Here is a 23,887-nt window from a genome sequence, read left to right on the forward strand (position 1 = left end):
TAGGTAGCGTGCGTGCTTAGGCTCCGCCCCTGGGCTACCTGGGCTACCTATCTGGAACTGCACGGAGGACGCCGACCCGGGTGTGGAGAGAGTTGTGCTTAGCCGTTATGGATATGTGAGATATGCTGATTTTATCTTTCATCTGGTACGCATACTTTTAATTGGGGCATTTGGCCATATTAAATCAAACTTGTATACGCTATGAGAAGCCCTTTTTTGCTTTATTCATACAGCTGGAACTGAGGAATGATTTATTGATACTCATGCTAAGGCATACAGAGGATTCAAGAAGCGCAAGACAATACGTGGTTTGAGCGCAATCTCAGCAACAAGCCCAGCATAGGCTATCACGGGCGATAACTGAGGGCGCTCACCTTACATTTAAACCTTACATTTAAATTAGCGCTAACCAATCAGAACCAAAAGGAATCCAAAGAGACCAATCCAGATAGAGCGTGTCAGCAGATCAGCTGTGTGTGCACACGTGGTCATTGTTTACAGTGGTGGAGTGCATACTGCGAGCGTGTCCAGCGCTTATCCAGTGGGAGCTGAGCACCATGCGCTCCAGTGACGTCAAAGAGAGGCTGAGACCCAGAGGCTTGCGCCTCAGCATGGGTCTCGGTGTTCTGCCGCCACGAGCAGCCAGTGAATCTTACAGTACCCCCTCCCTTAGTAGTGGACTCTGGGCACTCCAACCTGGGTTTCCCAGGATTTTTCTCATAAAACTCCCTTATTGCTAAATCAGCATGAACCTGTTTAGCAGGAACTCAAGATCTTTCTTCTGGTCCATATCCTTTCCAGTCAATTAAATATTGCAAATAATTTCTTGCAATGCGGGAGTCAAGAATTTTCTCTACCTCAAAATCTTGTTGACCATCTAATACCACAGGTGGAGGGGGTGGGTCTGAAGTCCTGTAATTAGCAGCAGACTTCAACAGTAATACCTGAAAAGAATTAACCCCTCTAATGGATCTAGGCAATTTAACCCTATAGGTAACCCGGTTGATCTTTTCAATGACTGGATATGGACCAATGAACCTGGGTCCCAACTTGGCAGACGGCTGACATAACGGAATGTGATTCATTCATTTTCAGCAGTTCAGTGTAAATCAGAAAACAATTTCTGGGTATTTACAGCATTCCTGATATTTCTCTTCTAATTCAGGAGGATTGGAAATACCAGAAAGTGCATTGAACTTATGGTTGGAACTACAGATGACCTGAAAAGGAGACATCTTAGTGGAACTGTTAACCTGATTGTTCATAGCAAATTCAACAAATGGCAAAAACTGAACCCAATCTTCCTGGCAATCTGAAACAAAACACCTCAAATACTGTTACAAAGACTGATTCATTCTCTCAGTTTGTCCATAATGCTGGGGATACACAGTACGTTTCTCTACCGTGTATCGACCAGCTGATCCGGCCAGCTGGCCTGATCAAGCCACTCGACCCCCGCCCGCTCGATCCCCGGGGACGAGCGGTAATCGATCCGCGCGCATGTGCAGACGAGCGGGGACGCGGCTGGGGTCGATCCGGCGGCTAATCGGCCGCCGGATCGACCCGTGTATTCCCAGCATTAGATTCAGGATGAAACCCAGAAGAAAATGATAATGATACTCCCAGTTTATCACAAAAAGCTCACCAGAACTGAGAGACAAATTGTACCCCTCTGTCAGAAACAATGTTTTCAGGAACACCTCGAATTTGAAAAATATTTTCTACAAAAATCTGAACCAATTTCTTCGCTGAAGGCAGCTTAGGAAGAGGTACAAAGTGTGACATCTTACTAAACCTGTCCACCACTACCCAAATGACAGTTTTACCCTGGGAAACTGGAAGGTCAACCACAAAATCCATGGAAATATGAGACCATGGTTTCTCAGGAATGGGCAAAGGCAAGAGAGTTCCCTGAGGTGCAGTTTGTGCCAATTTACTTCGAGCACAAACAGAGCATGATTTTGCAAAAGACTCAACATCTTTGTTAAGAGATGGCCACTGAGGAGCTCAATAGTTTTTTTTAACCCCTGGATGACCTGCTGGTTTATCTGCATTAAATTGTTTAAATATCTCTTCTCTCAGATCATCAGGAATAAACAATTTCCCTGCAGGTTTGTCTTTGGGTGCCTGATCTTGGACTCTGAACAACTGGTTGGAAAGGTCAGAAATAATACACTTCTTGGGAATTATGGACACAGGATCCATATTGTTTTTTTCTTTCAAAAAACATCTGGACAAGGCATCAGCCTTAATGATTTTTGACCCAGGCTTATAGGTGATGCGGAAATTAAACCTAGAGAAAAATAGTGCCCAACAAGCTTGTCATGAATTCAACCGTTTAGCATTCTCAATATACTCAAAATTCTTATAATCGGTGTAAATTGTCACAGGATTCTCTGCACCTTCCAATCAATGTCTCCACTCTTTCAGGGCTAATGTAATTGCCAATAACTCTCTATTTCCTATATCATAGTTTCTCTCTGCAGGAGAGAATTTTTGAGAGAAAAACGCACAAGAATGCAGTCGCTCTGGACTACCAGAAAACTGAGACAAAACAGCTCCTACTCCCACTTCAGATGCATCCACCTCCACAATGAAATACTTTTTAATCTCTAGATGAACCAGAATGGGAGCAGAACAGAAGGCCTGCTTCAATTCTTTAAAAGCTGCAACAGCCTTAGGACTCCAATTAGATGAGTTTTTTGTTAGGTCAGTAACTAGAGTCACTTTACTAAAGAAATTACTGATATATTTTCTGTAGAAATTGGCGAAACCCAAAAATCGTTGCAAGGCTCTAAGACTGTTTGGCTGAGACCAGTCTAATACAGCTTTGACCTTTTCTTGGTCCATGGCCAATCCTGTATCAGAGATGACATACCCTAGAAATGTGACTTGATTGACCTCAAATAAACATTTCTCCAATTTGGCATACAATCGGTTTTCTTGCAATTTTGTTAACACCTTCTTAACATGATCATGACGTTCACACAAGGAAGAAGAAAGGATTAAAATGTCATCGAGGTATACCATCATAAATCTGCCAAGGAACTCATGAAATGTATCATTAACAAAATGCTGAAAGACTGCTGGAGCATTACATAACACAAATGGCGTAACCAGATACTCGTGGTGACCATCTTTGCTATTAAATGCAGTCTTCCATTCATCATTTTTTCTGATACAAATAAGATTATAGGCCCCTCTCAGATCTAACTTCGAAAATATCTTAGCTCCAACCACCTGCGAGAACAAATCATCAATCAAAGGCAAAGGGTATATGTTCTTAACAGTAACCTTATTCAATCCTCTATAATCAATACATCCTCTTAAACCACCATCTTTTTTTCTCAAAAAAACAAAAACTCTGCACCAGCTGGTGAGGAAGAGGTTCTAATGAACCCCTTCTTGAGGTTTTCCTGGATATACCCCCTCATAGCTTGTTCCTCAGGTCTAGTCAGATTGTATAACCGACCATGAGGGGGCATACTACAAGAGAGTTAATCAATAGCACAGTCATAAGGCCTATGAGGAGGTAACACATCAGCTGCTTTTGGAGAAAACACATCAGCAAATTCCTGGTAAGCATTAGGCAGTTTATGTTCAATGAATTTAGTACAACTTAACACCACTTTTTGTACTGGATGACTGACAAGTATGTCATTTATGGTATCAGAAAGTCCAAACAGAAATTGATCCATGAGAGCAGAGTCATTCCAATTAGTTGAGACAGCCCACCGCCTAAACTCTGTGGCTTATTCTTCTACTGTTCGGCGGGCTTGTCGCAAGTTCCTTAACTTCTGAACTGCAGTAGAAGTGACATCAGGATCAGAGTATAATACAGACATGGCTTTAAACAAGTTTTCTTCTGAAGATAAGGCTTCATATGCTCAGGTGGTAGGCCATAGGCTCAGGACTGTGGATCTCCTTGTAATAAGGATATGACAAATGACACTTTTTGAGATTCTGAACCAGAAGATTGGAAACGTAACTTGAAATATGTTAAACAGTTATTCATGAAATTGCTGAATTGAGATCTGGTGCCAAAAAATGTCTCCGGTATAGGCATTTTGGGATCCATAGGAACTCTTAGCAAAAGAACAGGTGGAGTTACTTGATCAGAAGCAGTTACAGGCACTAGAGATGGCCCGAACGGTTCGCGGCGAACGGTTCCAGGCGAACTTCGGGTGGTTCCCCTTTGCCGGCGAATGCAAACTTTCCCGGAAGTTCGATTCGCCCCATAATGCTCTATTAGGGTCAACTTTGACCCTCTACATCACAGTCAGCAGGCACATTGTAGCCAATCAGGCTACACTCAGCCCTGGAGCCACTCCCCCCTTATATAAGGCAGGCTCCGCCGGCCATTACACTCACTCATGTGCCTGCAATAGTGAGAGTAGGGCGAGCTGCTGCAGATTATTTCTCTTAGGGAACGATTAGTTAGGCTCTTGGCTTGTTAGCTTGCTCCTGGTTGAATCTTATTGCTGTAATAGCACCCCACAACAGCTCTTTTCAGAGCTAATCCTGTCCTTGTGATCTATTTTTTTCTTCTGTGTGTCCCACTGACACTTGTGTTGCAAGTCACAGATCATTCATACTGTGTGTGTGCCACTGCCAGCGGCCCAGCACATTCAGTGACTACCTGTGTGACACAGGTAATACCCAGTACTGCATATACCTAGTACCTGTTGTGTTTAGTTAACCCACCTCATCACTGCATATACCTACCTTTGTGTTGAGTGAACCCATCTCACTGCATCTATCTAGCTGTTGTGTTGAGTGAACCCACCTCACTGCATCTACCTACTTTTTGTGTTCAGTGAACCCACCTCACTGCATCTACCTACCTTTTGTGTTGAGTGAACCCACCTCACTGCATACAACTACCTTTTGTGTTGAGTGAACCCACCTAACTGCATATAACTAGCTGTTGTGTTGAGTGAACCCACCTCACTGCATATAACTACCTTTTGTATTGAGTGAACCCACCTCACTGCACATAACTACCTTTTGTGTTCAGTGAACACACTTCACTGCATCTACCTACCTTTTGTGTTGAGTGAACCCACCTCACTGCATCTACCTACCTTTTGTGTTCACTGAACCCACCTCATTGCATCTACCTACCTTTGGTGTTCACTGAACCCACCTCACTGCATCTACCTACCTTTTGGGTTCACTGAACCCACCTCACTGCATCTACCTACCTTTTGTGTTGAATGAACCCACCTCACTGCATACAACTACCTTTTGTGTTGAGTGAACCCACCTCACTGCATATAACTAGCTGTTGTGTTGAGTGAACCCACCTCACTGCATATAACTACCTTTTGTGTTCAGTGAACCCACCTCACTGCATCTACCTACCTTTTGTGTTGAGTGAACCCACCTCACTGCATCTACCTACCTTTTGTGTTGAGTGAACCCACCTCACTGCATATAACTACCTTTTGTGTTCAGTGAACCCACCTCACTGCATATAACTACCTTTTGTGTTCAGTGAACCCACCTCACTGCATCTACCTACCTTTTGTGTTCAGTGAACCCACCTCACTGCATATAACTACATTTTGTGTTCAGTGAACCCACCTCGCTGCATATAACTACATTTTGGGCTTGATTCACAAAGCGGTGCTAACCTACTTAGCACGTGTAAAGTCTTTAGACGAGCTAACCAGGGTGCTAAGTAGGTTAGCACCGGATTTCTCAATCAGATCGCGCGCTAACTTTGCGCGCGCAGTTTTACGCGCGCTAAGTCCCATAGGCTTTAATGGGCACTTCGCGCGGAGCGCTCTGCGCTCTGTGCAGTACACGCGCAAAGTTTTACGCGCATAAAGTTTTGCGCGCGTAAAGTTTTATAGCGAAAAGCTTGTTTAGACATGCTAAGGGGGTTTTCACAGGCGTGCTAACAGTTAGCACCGCTTTGTGAATCAAGCCCATTGTGTTCAGTGAACCCACCTCACTGCACACAACTACCTTTTGTGTTCAGTGAACCCACCTCACTGCATATACCTAGCATCCCCCCCGAGATGGACAAAATGGACAAACCAGGTAGAGGAAGAGGTAGAGGCAGACCCAGAGGAAGGCCACCTGGCACCAGCAGGTCTGTGCGAGGTCGTGTTGATGTGATTTCGTGCGGCCCTGGCCCAAAGTACAGTGCTCAGAAGAAGGCATGTGCCATCACTTTCCAAGATTGTCAGGACGTGCTAGACTATTTAACACAGAACACCTCATCTCCCGCAGCCACCAGTGCTACTACAAGCACCACATCCGCTGCATTTGACACGTCGCAGGAGTTATTTGGTGTGAAAATCACTGATTCACAGCCAACACTGCTACAACAAGATGAAGGTGCTAAGCAAGTTACACCACCTCATACGTCTGAGTTAGGTGGCGATAGTATGGACGTAACGTGTGAGGAGGGGTGTGACGAATATTACGGAAAGTTGTGCGCAAAATCGCCATCGATTTTCGCATGGTCGTGCACAGTCACTGTCAGCCCTGGGTAGGATAACAAATACCTTTCTTTGCTCTTCTTCTGAGAGCATTGCAGGAGTACAGTAGCCTCCCCCACATCCTGTGTCAGGAAAGAATGTCACACGTGGCTAGCTTCCCTGGGGAGAAGCCATTTGGCTACACAGCTCATCTTTCCCCAAAAGAAAAACCTCCTCAAACTGGTTGAGATTCAAATTTCCCTCCAAAAACTCATAGCCTCACACAAAGGGAACGTTAACTTATTAATAATTCAAAATAGGTTTGGCACAGCAAGACCAAAATTACATTTCCTGATACCTAGGAAACAGGTCTATAATTCACATGAATTATCATTCTCTAGCTATCAGGAATCAATTGAGAAACCACTTTATCCGGCATGCGTAGAGCAAATTCGTTAGACTTGGCATGTATAGCCTCATTTAATACAGAGTCGCATGCTGCTTATGAATATGGGCTCGGATTTGCGATACACTAATCTTGGGCCGAGTCACACAAATTATTAATAAATTGGTACATTTCTTGCTCTAAGTCTGAGGGTGGCAACCTGGTTTCCAGGAGGGAACCCTGCCTTAAACACACCTACTTTCCAGGTAGTGACCGCCCCAAAACTGAGGTCAGTAAAAAGTGTTTGCGAGGAACTCCGCCTCAGTTCTTCAAATTCCATCGAGCAGGGAAGTCTAGACATGTGCTCACGGAGAACCGGGTGCATGTTGTGTACAAAGGACTTTTAACCTGAATGCCTACCTTTAAACTGGACTATTTTCTTCATTCTTCAAATGGACAGCTCAGCATAACTAAATAAGAATTTTCTGATTTTATTCCTTTTTATTTTTAAGCTCTGTGTATATGTTAATTGGTGTATATAACTGTATGTAATGCATTTTTGTTATTAAACGTTTTAAAAATCGTTTAGCGGTTATGACCTGTTGCTGAACATACACAATCGTACCTATTCTCCTGAACTCGCTACCCTGTGTTTAATAGAAGTATACATTTATAACCCGTATGCGTGAATCCGGCTCAGATAGTCAGATCTGACCCAGATTCCTGCATACTGCTAATAGAGCGTTCTCCAAGTCCTAGTATAATTACAGTAGCGGGCTGTGTAACTCGCTTGGTGGCAGATCTTTGAATTGTATATGTGTGTGGTGAATCCGTTAGTGGCAGAACGCTCCCTCCATTAGTCAGTTCATCAAATTGCGAACGTGGGTTACCCTTCGTGATGAACAAATGACAGTGTGAGAGGATTTCTGACGCTGATCGACTGACCTACCCGCAGACCGGCCTAGCGGTCTGTGACAAGGGGGATGATGAAGTACCTGGTGTTGGTGCAATTTTGGAGGTGTCAGGAGGATTATGATGACGATTATACGGATGCCACGTATGATCCCAATAGAGGAGATGAACAGGGGGACAGTTCAGAGGGGGAGTCAGAGAGGAGTAGGAGGAGACGAGTCCATGAAAGAAGCAGAGGGAGCTTGTCCTCAGAAACAGCTGGGGGCAGTGTCCGGCGCCATGTATCGCCAGCTATGGACAGCCAGCCAACATGCCCTTCAACGTCAGCTGTTGATGCCACCATAGTGCCATCAACACAGGGGGGCTCAGTGGTTTGGAAAATTTTTAACGTGTGTGCCTCAGATCGGAGCAAAGCCATCTCTTGTCTCTGCCTCCAAAAATTGAGCCATGGAAAGGCCAACACTCATGTAGGGACAAGTGCCTTATGAAGGCACCTGGAGAAAAGGCACAAACAGCTATGGCAAGAACACCTGAGGAAAAGCAGCACCCAAAAGACAAGCCACCCTCCGCCTCCTCTTCCTTCTTCAGGTGCATCATCTTCAGCCACTTTCTCCCTTGCACCTTCACAGCCACCCTCCTCCACACTGCCTATGCCCTTGAGCGGTTCCTGCTCCTCTGTCCACAGCAGCCAGGTGTTCGTGAAGGAAGTGTTTGAGCGGAAAAAGCCAATTTCTGCCAGTCACCCTCTTGCCCAGCGTCTGACAGCTGGCGTGGCGGAACTATTAGCTCACCAGCTATTACCATACAAACTGGTGGAGTCTGAGGCTTTCCGTAAATTTGTGGCTATTAGGACACCGCAGTGAAAGATACCAGGCCGCAATTATTTTTCTAAAAAGGCCATACCCAAACTGTACCGTGCAGTTGAGAGACAATTGGTGTCATCTCTGGCGAAGAGCGTTGGGTCAAGGGTCCACCTGACTACGGATGCCTAGTCTGCCAAGCATGGGCAGGGCCGCTACATTACGTTACACAGCCCATTGGGTCAACCTGGTGACCGATGGCAAGCAGGGAGTACGTGGCTGTGCAGCGGACCAACTTGTGACACCTCCATGGCTTACAGGCAGGCCTCCTGCCACCTCCTCTCCTTCTCCTCCTGCTACATCCTCTTCACTGTCATCCTCCTCCTCCTCCTTGGCTGAGTGGCAGTTCAATTCTAGTGGTGCTGCTATCTCCTCCTCTCCAGCTACACAGACCCATCTCCCCAGAGCCTACGCTGCATGCTAGGTACGACGGTGTCACGCCATTTTAGACATGTCTTGCCTCAAAGCGGAGAGTCACACTGGACCAGCTCTCCTGGTTGCTCTTAACAAAGAGGTGGAGCAATGGCTGACCCCGCACCAGCTGGAGATTGGTAACGTGGTGTGTGACAACGGCAGCAATCTCCTTTCCGCTTTGAATTTGGGAAAGCTGACACATGTACCCTGCATGTACTATGCTGAATCTGGTCGTGCAAAGATTTGTCTCAAAGTACCCAGGCTTAGAGGACGTCCTGAAGCAGGCCAGGAAGTTGTGTGGACATTTCAGGCGGTCTTACACGGCCATGGCACGCTTTGCGGACATTCAGTGGAGAAACAACTTGCCGGTGAGACGCTTGATATGCGATAGCCCGACTCGCTGGAATTCGACCCTGCTCATGTTCTCTCGCCTGCTAGAACAGGAGAAAGCCGTCACCCAGTACCTGTACAATTACAGTAGAAGGATACAATATGGGAAGATGGGGATGCTGTGGCCCAACAACTGGACACTGATGCGAAATGCATGCAGGATTATGCGGCCGTTTGAGGAGGTGACCAACCTGGTGAGTCGCGCTGAAGGCACCATCAGCGACTTGATCCCCTACGCTTACTTCCTGGAGCGTGCCGTGCGTAGAGTGGTGGATAAAGCTGTGGAGGAGCGTGAAGAAGAACAGCTACGGCAGGAGGAGTCGTGGGAGCAATTTTCATCCAAACCAGATGTTTCCTCAACACCTGCGGCAGCACAGAGGGGAGAGGAGGAGGAAGAAGAGGAGTCGTGTGGGGAAGAAGAGGAGTCAGACTCAGATGATGAGGAAGGTGTTTCTGTGGAGGAGGAAGAGGCAGCGGCAGAAGAACAACCGCAGCAGCCGTCACAGGGGGCTTGTGCTGCTCCACGTTCCAGTGGTATTGTTCATGGCTGGGGGGAGGAAGAGGACTTACGTGACATCACTCAGGAAGAGCAAGAGGAGATGGATAGTACGTCTGGATCAGACTTTGTGCAGATGGCCTCTTTCATGTTTTCCAGCCTGTTGAGGGACCCCCGCATAAAAAAACTCAAGGGGAATGACCTGTACTGGGTGGCCACGCTACTAGACCCTTGGTACAGGCACAAAGTGGTGGACCTGTTACCAACACAACAGAAGGTGGAAAGGATGCAGCACTTGCAGAACAAGCTGGCAATGATGCTTTACAATGCGTTTAAGGGTGATGTGACAGCACAACGCAATAAAGGTACCACTGCCAGTAATCCTCCTCCCATGTCCACGCAGGCAAGGACAGGACGCTCCAGCGATCTCATGGTGATGTCGGACATGCAAACATTCTTTAGTCCAACGCCTCGCCGTAGCCCTTCCAAATCCACCCTCCACCAATGCCTGGACTGGCAGTTAGCCGACTACCTGGCCTTAACTGTGGGTGTAGACACTGCGAGCAGCGAGGATGAACCCTTGCTCTACTGGTTGCGCATGCTTGACCTGTGGCCAGAGCTGTCCCAATTTGCCATCCAACTTCTCTCTTGCCCTGCTGCAAGCGTCCTGTCAGAAAGGACCTTCAGTGCAGCTGGAGGCATTGTCACTGAGAAGAGAAGTCGCCTAAGTCACAAAAGTGTTCAGTACCTAACCTGTATAAAAATGAATGAGGCATGGATCCCGGAGGGCTACTGCCCGCCCAAAGACTAAGTCAGTCCCCTTACACAGCATCTCTGCCTGCACGCCGTGTGACTGCCTGCCCCAAGACTAAGTCGCTCCCCACACAGCACCTCTGCCCGCAGGCCACTTGCCTTCTCCGCCACCACCAACAGGGTCCAGGACTCCAGGTGGATTCCTGAATTTTATAATATATTCTATAACAATTGTTCTGGTGCGTGTACATGCCTTCCTAATTTTTCTGGCTGCACTGAATCTGCAACAACAAAACAAAAGGCATGTACATGTGTCAATTCACCTTCGTGATCGTTACCTTGCCACAATGAAGCAATGAACGCCGGCTATATTAGTGTCTCGGGTGTTAGACCCCTTTAAACAACTTTTCCATCACTTTTGTGGCCAGCATAAATGTTTGTAGTTTTCAAAGTTCGCCTCCCCATTGAAGTCTATTGCAGTTCTCCAAAGTTTGCGCAAACCAAACTTTTGCGGAAGTTTGTGTTTGAGATTAGCGACTGAAAATCGGAGGTTCGAGCCATCTCTATTAAGGAGAGTTAAGCCATGATTTAAGTCAATTAAGGAGAGTTATACAATGGATTAAGTCAGTTGAAGAATACCCGAGGTGACATGTGACATGATAAGGTAGACATGTGTATGTACAGTGCATAGCACACAAATAACTATGCTGTGTTCATTTTTTTTTCTTTCTCTGCCTGAAAGAGAATGTATGCAAGTGGCGGTTCTTGTTAGGGCTGGGTCAGACTACGTACAGTGTGACCCGCAATGATGAGAAATTATAACTATAAGACACTTTTCTAGCAGAAAATGGCAGGAAAGAGATAAAAATGGTCAAAAGTTCATAGATTTTAGCTCTGACATACTTCAATGAATGTGTCATTGAACAAAAACAATAAAACTGTAAAAACTTAAAAAGTAGATTTAAATATTAAATAAAACTGTGTCATATCTTAAAAGTCATTTTTAGGAGAAGGAGGATAGATACAATTGTTTATTTAATTAGAAAAAGAGAGAACACCAAGAGCCCAATATAGTGTAGTATGTACTAGTAAAGGTATAATTGATAGAGTAATAATATTAATTTAATACTCACAAACCAGGTTTACCAAGTAGGCAACCACTGTCAAAGCAGGTGGGGAGATTGTCCTGACCCCACTCAGGATTAAAAAGTCGCTCTCTGTAGTTCAAGAAGGAAGGGTACAACCCTCCACCAAGGGTGGACTTGATGTAGTTAATAGGATAACAGAGGCGCCAATAGGATAAAAAACACTAAAAGAACTTAAAAACCCATCTTGGTAATAGAGGAGGCAGTGGTGGACTCACCCCCTCCAAGCAGAACACACGACTGTGGATTTTCAGTCAAAACAATTTTATTGGATACTCCAAATAAAGTGCAACGCGTTTCACGGGATACAAACCCGCTTCATCAGGCAATAACAGATAGGAGTAAACAGCATCTGCCAGCATCATCAACACTGAGCGCCTCTGTGTTGATGTGTTTGGAGTATCCAATAAAATTGTTTTGACTGAAAATCCACAGTCGTGTGTTCTGCTTGGAGGGGGCGAGTCCACCACTGCCTCCTCTATTACCAAGATGGGTTTTTAAGTTCTTTTAGTGTTTTTTATCCTATTGGCGCCTCTATTCTGTTTATTTAATTAGTTTATTTTCACCTTGGGTGTCCTTTAAGGAGAGCTAAACCATGAGTTAAGTCAGTTAAGGAGAGCTAAATCATGAGTTAAAAGGGGTTCTTTGGTATTTCTAAAACATATAAAACTGACACTTACCTGGGGCTTCTATCGGCCCCCTACAGCTGTAATGTCTTGCGGTTCCCCACCGCCGGTAACCTGCTAAATATTCGTCTAACTAGACGAATAGAACTGTGCGCGCGCTCCCGTGCACACAAAGTGAGCAGGGCGTGGCCATAGCCGCTCAGCCACAGTTCTATTCGTCTAGTTAGACGAATAATTAGCAGGTTACCGGCGGCAGGGAATGGAGCATCGGAGGAGGACGGCGCAGAACATCACAGCTACAGGGGGCCGATAGAAGCCCCTCTTGTTCCCACTGCCCTCCTTAAAGAGACACTGAAGCAAAAAAAATTTTTTGGGGATATAATGACTTGGTTGTGTAGTACAGATACAGTAATTACTAGAACATTAGTTGCAAAGAAAATAGTCTCATATTTTTATTTTCAGGTATATAGTGTTTTTATAATATTGCATCATTCTCTAACATTTGCAGTTTACACACTACTCAGCATTCTAAATGTTTTTACAGAGCAGGCTACTGAACTTTTGAACTAGTCCTCTGCAGAGAAAAAGAAAATACAATGACTGACAGTTGAGATAACAAGCTTCAGAAGACAGAAGAAAGTCGTGGAGCTCAGTAGCTCTTTTGCATAGATAACTGGAGTTTCTTAACTCTTTCTTTACTGGAAACAACAATAGACTTGTGTCTCTGCTCCTAATGTTTTATTTCTTAGCTGTACTACACATACAAATCATTATATCATATTTTTTTCTTCAGTGTCTCTTTAACACATCCTGTAAATTTGGTGTTTCTAGCACATAAGGGGGCTTAGCTATTAACCGCTATTAAAGTCAGCAGCCATTGAATTTAATGTAAAACGCGAACACAATTTTTTAAAAATTTGCGTTAAAGGAAAATGGCGAACAACCCAAGTTCGCCGGGAACTTTTCGCCGGTGGACTGTTCAAGCCATCTCTACTGGCAATCTGCTGACTGTGCATTTAGGCAGGGTGCTTTAGGGATCATGGCAAAAAGGGTGCTAAGTGACCTCTCTGCTACTAATATGTATACATGTACCCTTAGGGCCTGATTCAGTAAACGGTGCTAACCCAGTAAGCACACCTAAAGGCTTTGAGCGTGCTAACTAGAGAGCTAAGTAGTTAGCACATGCAAACTACTATGCACCGTAGTTAGCACATGCAGACTACTACTTAGCACCGTGCTAACAAGGGTGCTAAGTAGTTTGCATGTGCTAACTAGGATGCTAAGCAGATTGCATGTGCTAACTACGGTGCTAAGTAGTTTACATGTGCTAACTATGGTGCTAAGTAGTTTGCATGTGCTAACTACTTAGCACCCTAGTTAGCACGCGCAAAGCGTGTTAGCACATGCAAAGTGGCTTTTCACTGGCGTGCTAACACTTAGCACCCTTTTCTGAATCAAGCCCTTAGTGTCGCACATCAGAATGGAGTTCAATCCTGCTGGTGGCACTGTGGGGAATGAGCGTTGCACAAACGCATCGTCCTGCAGAGAATGTGTGTACTAATGCTATTGGATGGGGATTAGGCACAGTGGTGTGGCCCACAATCGCCCATCCTGCATATGGTGCAATGACGGAAACAATGCGTTCAGGGATTCCTGGTCATTTTCATGGTGGTGTGCCCTGTCACACCACAGAGCAAAATTGTTAAAATTATATTTCCTGCCCACTATATTACCACAAAAATTTTAAAACAACTGGAAAAAAACTCTCCAGTATGACAGGCCCTCAGTGTGATTTTTAAACAAGATCGGGAGACACCTTTACACATGCTGGATTTGCACATGAGGTGGTGCCAAATGGCCACCTCAGCCTGGTTTGGTAAAACATGGGGATGTAGCTTAACCACTTGCCGACCGCGCACTCATAACGCACGTCGGCAAAGTGGCAGCTGCAGGACCAGCGACGCAGATCTGCGTCGCCGGCTAATTCATCAGGAAACAGCCCCTCGCGCAAGCAGCTGTTTCCTGTCATTTCATGGCGGGGGGCTCCGTGAATACAAACAAACAAACAAACAAACACAGAACATTTATATCGCGCTTTTCTCCTGGCGGACTCAAAGCGCCAGAGCTGCAGCCACTAGGACGCGCTCTATAGGCAGTAGCAGTGTTAGGGAGACTTGCCAAAGGTCTCCTACTGAATAGGTGCTGGCTTACTGAACAGGCAGAGCCAAGATTCGAACCCTGGTCTCCCATGTCAGAGGCAGAGCCCTTAACCATTACACCATCCAGCCACTGGCCCATCCAGCCCATTTAGCCTGCGGCTCGCAGGCTAAATGTAAACACAAGCGGAGATAATCCACTTTGTTTACATTTTTACAACTCTGCTACAGTAGCAGCGTTGTAGTAGATCAGCGATCCCTGGCCAATCAGCGGCCGGGCATCGCTGTCACATGACAGCGGGGAGCCTGTTAGAGGCTGCACAGGACAGATCCGTTCCTGTGCAGCCTCCGATCTCTCGGGCAGGGAGGGAGGAGAGGGGGAATCTTGCGGTGGAGGGGGCTTTGAGGTGCCCCCCCCCGCCACCCACAGCAGGAGCGATCAGACCCCCCCAGCACATCATCCCCCTAGTGTGGAAAAAAGGGGGGCGATCTGGTCACTCTGCCTGTCACTTGATCTGTGCTGGGGGCTGTAGAGCCCACCCAGCACAGATCTGAAAAAACAGTGCTGGTCCTTAAGGGGGGGGGGGTAAAGGCTAGGTCCTCAAGAGGTTAAAGTGTAACCATAATGACATATTACATAATCTAAGTTATTCAGGTACCCAATTCTATCTTAATTATTTTTTATTTTAGAACTCTTAGGTGAGACTTGCAAGCCAAATCACCCAAATATCAAAAATGGGGTTGGAAGCGTCATGTTGTTGGGATGCTTTGCTGCTCAAGGGACTGGTGAAAAAACATTTTTTGCACAGCTGGGTATATGCTTGAAAATTAATGAGCCTGAGAAAACATTTTCAAGAAACTTCATATTTCCTCAAAAATGTGGATTGGGATGGAGGGTAGAATGCAGAAGAAACTCTAGAAATTAGAGGAAGACAATGGAGCAGTATGTGGTTTGAGTATTGGAGTGGAGAATGGGGTAGAGCCCCTGGTTCCAAATAGCCCACGTCTTACTAGATTTATATTGTACTGACATATTAGACAGCACTTTACAGAGCACTTTGAGCCAGTAACATTTGTCATATAACACTTTCATATGCGATTTATCGCATCGTGTGGAAAATTAAATTGAATTCAGAATGTCATTACTTTGTTTGAACTCTACACTAACACTAAGCATTTACATTTTACCTTTAACAGGGATAATTGGAGGAAGTTCCTCTTCCCGTTTTTTCTTTTGTTTCTTCTTTTTATGAGGTGCAAGTGACATCAGGTCTGTGACACTTGGATAACTGTCTTTATCACAGTATCTGAAAAAAAAAATCCAGGAAGCATGTTGTTGGATAGGGATATAGAAATATCATTGTATTACTGTGCTGGAAGTCACATCTTCCTGTTGACATAATGGCACTACAATGATATGCTGACATATTTAGGACCATATTTACCAACATGTTGCAAATCACATTCAGCCCAATACGGCCCAGATTTACCTCATAGGAGCCTGTAGGTACAGATGTCCTGGCACCTTAGACTTCACTTTGCCCTCCAGGAACCTACAAAACCTCACCAAACTTCACCCCAATTGTGCTGGCTGTCCCAGCTGTCACCTCTCCCTTATTTTCCTTGCTAGGTAGGTAGCTACAGGTGCCCCTTAGTATTAGGTAGCCAGAAGTACCCTCAACATTAAGTAGCTAGAGGTGCCCTAAGTATTAGGTCGCTAGATGAAAACTCAGTATTAAGTAACTAGAGGTGTCCCTGACTGCAGGGCCGGTTCTAGACTTTTTGCCAACTGAGGCAACCTGAGACAGCAGAGGAAAATTCAGCCTAATGCCTGGTACACACCATGCAATTTCCTTTTCCTGTCAGACAGACGGATCAAATCTATTATTCTGACAGGTCCGATCTGATTTCCAGTTGTTTCCTATGATCAATTTTATATAGAAGTGATTGTAAAATCAATCAGAAAAACTTCAATCCAAAAAAAATAAAAATAATCAGAGTTCAGATGAGACCCGTTAGAAATAATCAATTTAACCCGTCTATCTGACGGAAAAAAGCATGGGGTGTATCAGGCATAACGCAGACACCAATGGCACATTGTTAATCTGCTAAGATTGAGTCTGACTTCACATCTTCAATGGCTCTCTGATTTGGCTCATGTACAGTATTCGAGAAAGTGAGACTCTTGTGCATCATGCGATCAGAAGAAAGGATCATGGTATATAAACCTTCAAGGGGCTTGGTGAGCAATCACTGAGCCTCATAGAAAAATGTTGGTTTCATTCCTAAAATAAAAAAACACCACCCCTCCCAGCCGGTAGTATAAGGTGGCCTTCCCCCCCCCCCAACAGATAGTAGTATTAGGTCACCTTTCTGCCCTCTCATTACCTTCCCCATACAGTATTAGGTGGTTTTACAGCCCTCTCATTACCTGCCTCCCCCCCCCCCCCCCGCTTTATAGTAGTATTAGGCAGCCTTTTTGGCCCCTCATCATTTCCCCTCCCCTAATAGTAGTATTAGGTAGCCAGGTATGTTCCTATATGCAATTATTAGGTGGCCAGATGCTTTCTACAATTAGTAGTATTAGTTAGTCCTCTGAATCCCTTCAGAAAGTATATGGTAGCCACCCAGATGTGCTACTAAATAGTAGTAGGTAGCCAGATGTACTTCCAAACAGTATTAGGTAGTCGTTACCCAGATAGGATTAAGTAGCGTAAGTGGCCTCCAGTATTAGGTAGCCAGATGTATCCTCCCATTATAGGTAGACAGAGATGAACCCCTGGTGTTTGATCCAAGAGGGGCCCCCAGTGTTAGGTAGCCAGTGCTCACTAATATTTAGGAGCCAGAGGGGCTCCAGTATTAGGTAACTAGAGGTACTTCCCCTTCCCCCAGTATTTGGTGTCAGGAGGGGCCAGTCACAATTTGGACTTACCTGGGGCTTCCTCCAGCCTCCCGTAGCCAGCAAGGTCCCCCGGCATCCTCCTGGCTCCTCTCCAGGCCCTGGTCCCTCCGTTAATCAGGGACTTCAGCCTGAAGTTGGCCATGTGCACCCCCGCACAAGCTATGTGTCATTACGCCGGTATGAGAGTCCTGTGCATGCGTGGTTCTCTATGACTGAACCGCGCATGTGCAGGACTCTCACACCAGCTTACATGCGCGGCGGTGGCACACATAAGCAAATTCAGGCCGAAGTCTCTGATTAATAGAGCTTCCAGCGGGACCTGGAGAAGAGCTAGGAGGTCACCGGGGGACCTCCCGGGCTATGGGGGGCTGGAGGAAGCCCCAGGTAAGTCCAAATTAAGATTTTAGGCAGAGCTTAGGGTCCCTTTAACCCCCTCCTGCCTCATTTTAAGAGGTGTTCCTGCACTTGTCTTAAATCAAACCCTAAGTACAAAATTGTCACTATATTTAAAAGGCACTTGAGCTGACATTATATCTATGCCAGGGTGTGTAGTATGGGATCCTTCTACTTACCTGTTCTCGATTTTGAATGGACTTCGATCCATTGTGCTGCCCTGTCCTCCGTTTGTGACCCAGACTGCAGCCAGTCTCACAGAGGACAAAGAAGCAGTGCATGCTCTGTTCACTTGTGCTCCCTATAATTTCATGCTCCTGCCCGGATGTGCACGGTAGCCGAGGCCAGGAGTGTTATGGGTATGCATACTTAACAAGTGCCACTCATCCATGAGTGTTATTTCTCAAGTATGGATGTGCGAGTAGACATAGCATGCACTGCTTCTTTGTTGAACAGGGTGGCAGAGAAGCACAATGGAGGGGAACCCATTCAAACCAGTGATCACTAGTTAAGGTGTTGGACAGAATGCCATTGTGTGTCCGGGGGGCCGGTATGGTTGGCGACAGTGGACCTTAGGTGCTGGAGGCAGAAGTCCAACTGTGACGGAGCGGAGCAAACATGATGTTAGGCAGAGGGCGGGGCAGTGGTAAGTTAAAGTAATCGGATTGTTGGCCAGGTGGTGGTCGCTGGTCGGAATGCCACTGTACACGCCGGATTATCGGCTGAGATAGTCATTATCGGCAATTTCAGTTCATTTTAATCTAGCGTGCGTATGGAGTTTAATAACAGCATTGTATATTGTGTGAGAAACTGCTCTATTTATTTAATGTATGCCTGGCATACTGTGGTTTTGTCCAGAGCTTATGTGTCAGTAATCCTGCGCTTACCAGCTCAGTTGCTGTATCCTCCGCTTGTCGTGCATCTGGGGCTTCTGGTGCAGCCGGCCGCAGTAGCAGGAATGATGTCAGCAGCGTGCCTGCAGGGATCCGGTCACATGGTGCTCTGAATGAAAATGAGGGCGGAAGCATGCTCTGGCAGCGACGCCCCTCTTATGCTCTAAGAAAGCGGGTCAGCTGATGAGCTGTCAGCTGACACGCAGGACTCCACCTCCGGTTCCTGATTGGCCAAGCGGCTTGGGGGCGTGTTTTCCTGCTCACCCAGGCTATTTAAGCTCTGTTCTGACACTTGCTCACTGTCTGCTCTAGCTAACACTTCGCAGTGAAGGCTTCAGACCTTAGTCAGTTCCTTGTGTGACTTGAACCAGCAGGACCCCGGGGATTCCACACTAACTAGCGTATTATTATTATTACTGATTGATATACTGTGTTTGACTTCTGCTTGATTCTCTGACTACTCCTTGCCTATCTATTCTGTACCTTTGTCAATCTGATCTGTTGCCGACCTCTGCCTGAACACTCACTTAGCTCTTGCCTGCCGATTCTGTACCTTGCATATCTGATTGTTGCCGACCTCTGCCTGTTTACTAACCTTGTATTTGCCTGTCGATTTTGTACCGTATCTGTCAGATCTGTTACCGACCCTGATTGCCTGACCATTCTTATTATCTGTACTCAGTGTTAGTGCTGCCTTCTACTCAGGGCCGGGCCGAGGCATAGGCTGGAGAGGCTCCAGCCTCAGGGCGCAGTGTAGGAGGGGGCGCACAATTCATTCAGCTGTCATTCCTAATTGTGTATGAAGCAGAAAGAAATAAGAAAAGGGGATACATAGCATTGACTGCAAGCCAGATAACTAGATATTAAGGTGTTGGGGAGGTTGTGGGCTCTGTGGCCCTCTTAGTCTAATAGCATTCAGTGTGTGACAGCTGGGGAAGGAGGGATGGAGGGGCGCACTTTGGTGTCTCAGCCTTGGGTGCTGGAGGACCTTGTCCCTGCTCTGCTTCTACTAACACTGTCTGTAGACAATTCCTGTTGAGGGAACGTCTGATGTTTGTCTGTCTGCTAGTGCTCACACACTAGCAGATCGTTACATTATGTCTGACTTCAGGGCCACAACTATACAGGGAGCATCACTACAACTGCAGGTTGGCCCAAAACTTTTGGAAAGCTCCAACTATATAGTAAATATTCTATCTGCCAAACTAGGTGTTGTGGCCACATTTGTTATGGCATGTGGGGGCTACATAAAGACCTCGCTTGTTAATCCCTGGCAGATTGCCTTCCTGGCTTTGAGGGTCACAGAAAGGGATGTAAATGTTAGAGGGGCAATGGAATCCTGTGATTTGTAGTGCTCCACTAGACAGTGACTTTCTGTGCTCTAAGAACATTTCTGCTGTAATCATTAGTTCAGACTTGCCTCAGCATGTTCTTAATACTACTGTCTTGCCTTCTCGTCAACTGATACAAATGAGGGACCTTTGGCAGCACCGGTCAAAGATGACACAAGACTGCCGAATTCTGAGTAACTCTGTATTAGAAATGTTGTCAACCTACTGGAGAAAAGAACTGAACTCCTTTTTGAAGATCATATATTTTTAATATATTAAACTTGTCAACTTACCTTTCGAAAGAGTGTTTCCATTTTACTGCAAGGAAAAATAATAAAAAATGTTAAAAACATAAATGTAACCTTTTAAAAACACTTGAAATCTGTAAACATCAAGGCATTCAATTCATTTTTATTCCTGTTTTCTCCTATGATTAGAGATGGCCCGAACGGTTCGCCGGCGAATGGTTCCAGGCGAACTTCTGGTGGTTCGCGTTCGCCATGTAATGCAAACTTTTCCGGAAGTTCAGTTCGCCCCCATAGTGCACCATTAGGGTCAACTTTGACCCTCTACATCAGTGAGCAGGCACATTGTAGCCAATCAGGCTACAGTCTCTCCTGGAGCCACTCACCCCCTTATATAAGGCAGGGAGCGCCGGCCATTACACTCACTCGTGTGCCTGCAATAGTGAGAGGAGGGACAGTTGCTGGCAGACTCTCATAGGGAAAGATTAGTTTGGCTGTTATAGGCTTGTTAGCTTGCTCCTGGCTGATTCTTGTTGCTAAAATAGCACCCCACAACAGCTCTTTTGAGAGCTTATCTTGTTCTTGTGATCTCTTTTTTTTTCTGTGTGTCCCACTGACATTTGTGTTGCATAGACAGCCTTGTTAATTCATACTGTGTGTGTGCCACTACCAGGCCCAGCACATTCAGTGACTACCTGTGTGTGTGACAGCAGGTGCACATTGTAATACCCATCACTGCATATACCTACTTGTTGTGTTTATTGAACCCACCTCATCACTGCATATACCTACCTGTTGTGTTGAGTGCACCCACCTCATCACTGCATATAACTACCTGCTGTGTTCAGTGAACCCACCTCATCACTGCATATACCTACCTGTTGTGTTGAGTGAACCCACCTCATCACAGCATATACCTAGATGTTGTGTTCAGTGAACCCACCTCATCACTGCATATACCTACCTTTTGTGTTCAGTGAACCCACCTCATCACTGCATATACCTACCTTTTGTGTTGAGTGAACCCACCTCATCACTGCATATACCTACCCTTTGTGTTCAGTGAACCCACCTCATCACTGCGCATACCGACCTTTTGTGTTGAGTGAACCCACCTCATTACATCATATACCTAGCTGTTGTTTCCAGTGAACCCACCTCATCACTGCATATACCTAGCTGTTGTGTTCAGTGAACCCACCTCATCACTGCATATACCTACCTTTTGTGTTCAGTGAACTCACCTCATCACTGCATATACCTACTTGTTGTGTTCATTGCACCCACCTACCTACGTGAGTGCAAGCAGTGTGATATACCACTCCGTGCATACCCGTTAACTGTACCTTGGACTGGTTCAACAGTGGGTATTGTGTTGGTAAGGACAGTTCCGGTGGGCATTGCAAAGGGTTTGGCATTTTTGGACAGTCCCTGGAAGGCGGTAGGTATCGCTCAGAGAGTTTCAGGGGGCTTGTTCCTGGAAATCACGGTTCTGATGGGTATCACACTGGGGCTTGTAGTACTGATGGGCATAGTTCTGTAGGTTCTGGTTCTGATGGGTTCAGTCTTGGGGTGACTGATTCTGGAATTTGGTCTTGTCGGGCTGTCACGGCCATCATGAATTATCAGTCAGATTGTTTTACTGGGAATGTCAGTTTTGAAAGTTGAAAGGCGTCTAGTATCTGCCTTTAAGGGGGGGGGGGGGGGGTACTGTTATGATCACTTCTGCAGCATGTACATGCTAGCCAAGCAGTTTTTGATTTCTTTACATGCATTTGCTCACATAGACAATTGTAAAGAGGCGCCCTAATCGTAGATAAAAGAATCTAAAAACAGTTTAAAATTGACAAAAACATGAGGTAGATTACCTCAATGACGACAGAGAGGCTCCCTTGGCTAAATATTCCATTTAGCTTGGCACTTGTATTGGCCTGAGGAAGAGGCTCTCTTGGCTAAATATTTCATTTAGCTTGGCACTTGTATTGGCCGGAGGAAGCGGGCTTGGACCCGCGAAACGCGTTGCCTGTGCTATAAATAAATATTTTGTTTCTTACAAAGATTTGTCGTCATTGAGGTAAGCTACCTCATGTTTTTGTCAATTTTAAACTGTTTTTAGATTCTTTTATCTACGATTAGGGCGCCTCTTTACAATTGTCTAGTGCATCTTGTACCCCCATACGTGTCCCGTTTGAGGGGTGGAGACAGACCACACGTGGTGTACACCACGGTGGACACCTGTCCCCTTTCTTTTACCCAAGGAATGCGACCGCATCTAGGTCCTCGGTGACCTCCCCGAGTGGAGTCGGGTTTATTGTCTCCACCTGCTTCCTGCGGTCGGTTGCCCTTCTGCAACCCACCTTTGTGAGTAGAATTTCACTTACTACAATTACCCGATTGTATTGACAAACTGCACAATTGGGCTCCCCGTTTTTGTTCCCTGTGTCCTTTTTCAGAAGGTGTCCTGACACCCACTACCCACTACACTTGCTCGCATAGTTTTGCTTGCACTCACACTAAGTGTTAATTCCATCTGCAGTCGCTCTGCAGTTCATAGAAGTTTGGGATGCTCTTGTGAAATCAAACTATGGCCTCAATTCACTAAGATCATGCTGGAGATAATAAGGCAAGAGAAAACTTACCTCTACACAGTAAGAGAGTTTCTTATCTCTTCATTCCTTAACCACTTCAGCCTTCAGTTGTTTTCACTTTATGCATCCGATGCTCACCTCCCATTCATTAGCCTATAACTTTATCACTACTTATCACAATGAACTGATCTATGTCTCGTTTTTTTCCACCACCAATTAGGCTTTCTTTGGGGGGTACACTTTGCTAAGAGCCACTTTACTGTAAATGCATTTTAACAGGAAGAATAAGGAAAAAACGGAAAAAATGCATTATTTATCAGTTTTCGGCCATTATAGTTTTAAAATAATACATGCCTCCACAATTAAAACTCACGTATTGTATGTGGCCATTTCTCCCGGTTATTACACCGTTTAAATTATGTCCCTATCACAATGTATGGCGACAATATTTTACTTGGAAATAAAAGTGCATTTTTTCCGTTTTGCATCCATCACTATTTACAAGCTTATAATTAAAAAAAAAAGAAAGATTTCATGTTTACATAGATATTTAAAAAGTTTAGACCCTTAGGTAAATATTTATGTGTTTTTTTTTTTAATTGTAATGTTTTTTTTTATTTTTTATTATTCAACATTTTATGTGGGTATTTTTGGGAGGGTGGGATGCAAATCAATTTTTCTTTTACATATTAGTCTATTTTTTAATTTTTTTTGCATTTTCATGCAGTTGGCTTTTTGGCCACAAGATGGCAGCCATGAGTTTGTTTACAATGACGTCACTCTAAGCATAACACGGATGCTTAGAGTGACGTCGGGGGAAATAGGAACAGAAAAACCTCAGCTTCTGTGCGAAGCTGACGGTTTTTCTCGGGGGGAGAGCAATCAGTGATCGGGCACCATAGCCCGATTCACTGATTGCCTGGCTAGCGAACCCTGGGCCGGGAGTGCGCGTGCACGCGCGCAATCG

General features: G+C 45.4%; 1 protein-coding gene across 1 annotated transcript in view; it reads right to left on the minus strand.

Moving 5' to 3' along the window:
* Nucleotides 1–23,887, minus strand: part of VSTM4 (V-set and transmembrane domain containing 4) — a 142,151-nt gene that overhangs the window by 26,364 nt on the left and 91,900 nt on the right. Inside the window, exons 5-6 of the mRNA XM_068257992.1 lie at nucleotides 20,381–20,405; nucleotides 15,757–15,875 (exon numbers count right to left, since the gene is read on the minus strand). Coding sequence (XP_068114093.1) covers nucleotides 15,757–15,875; nucleotides 20,381–20,405 — 144 coding nt within the window. The remainder of the gene's footprint in view (nucleotides 1–15,756; nucleotides 15,876–20,380; nucleotides 20,406–23,887) is intronic.

Source organism: Hyperolius riggenbachi, chromosome 10 (genome assembly GCF_040937935.1).
Source record: "Hyperolius riggenbachi isolate aHypRig1 chromosome 10, aHypRig1.pri, whole genome shotgun sequence".
In the NCBI taxonomy this organism is placed as follows: Eukaryota; Metazoa; Chordata; class Amphibia; order Anura; family Hyperoliidae; genus Hyperolius; species Hyperolius riggenbachi.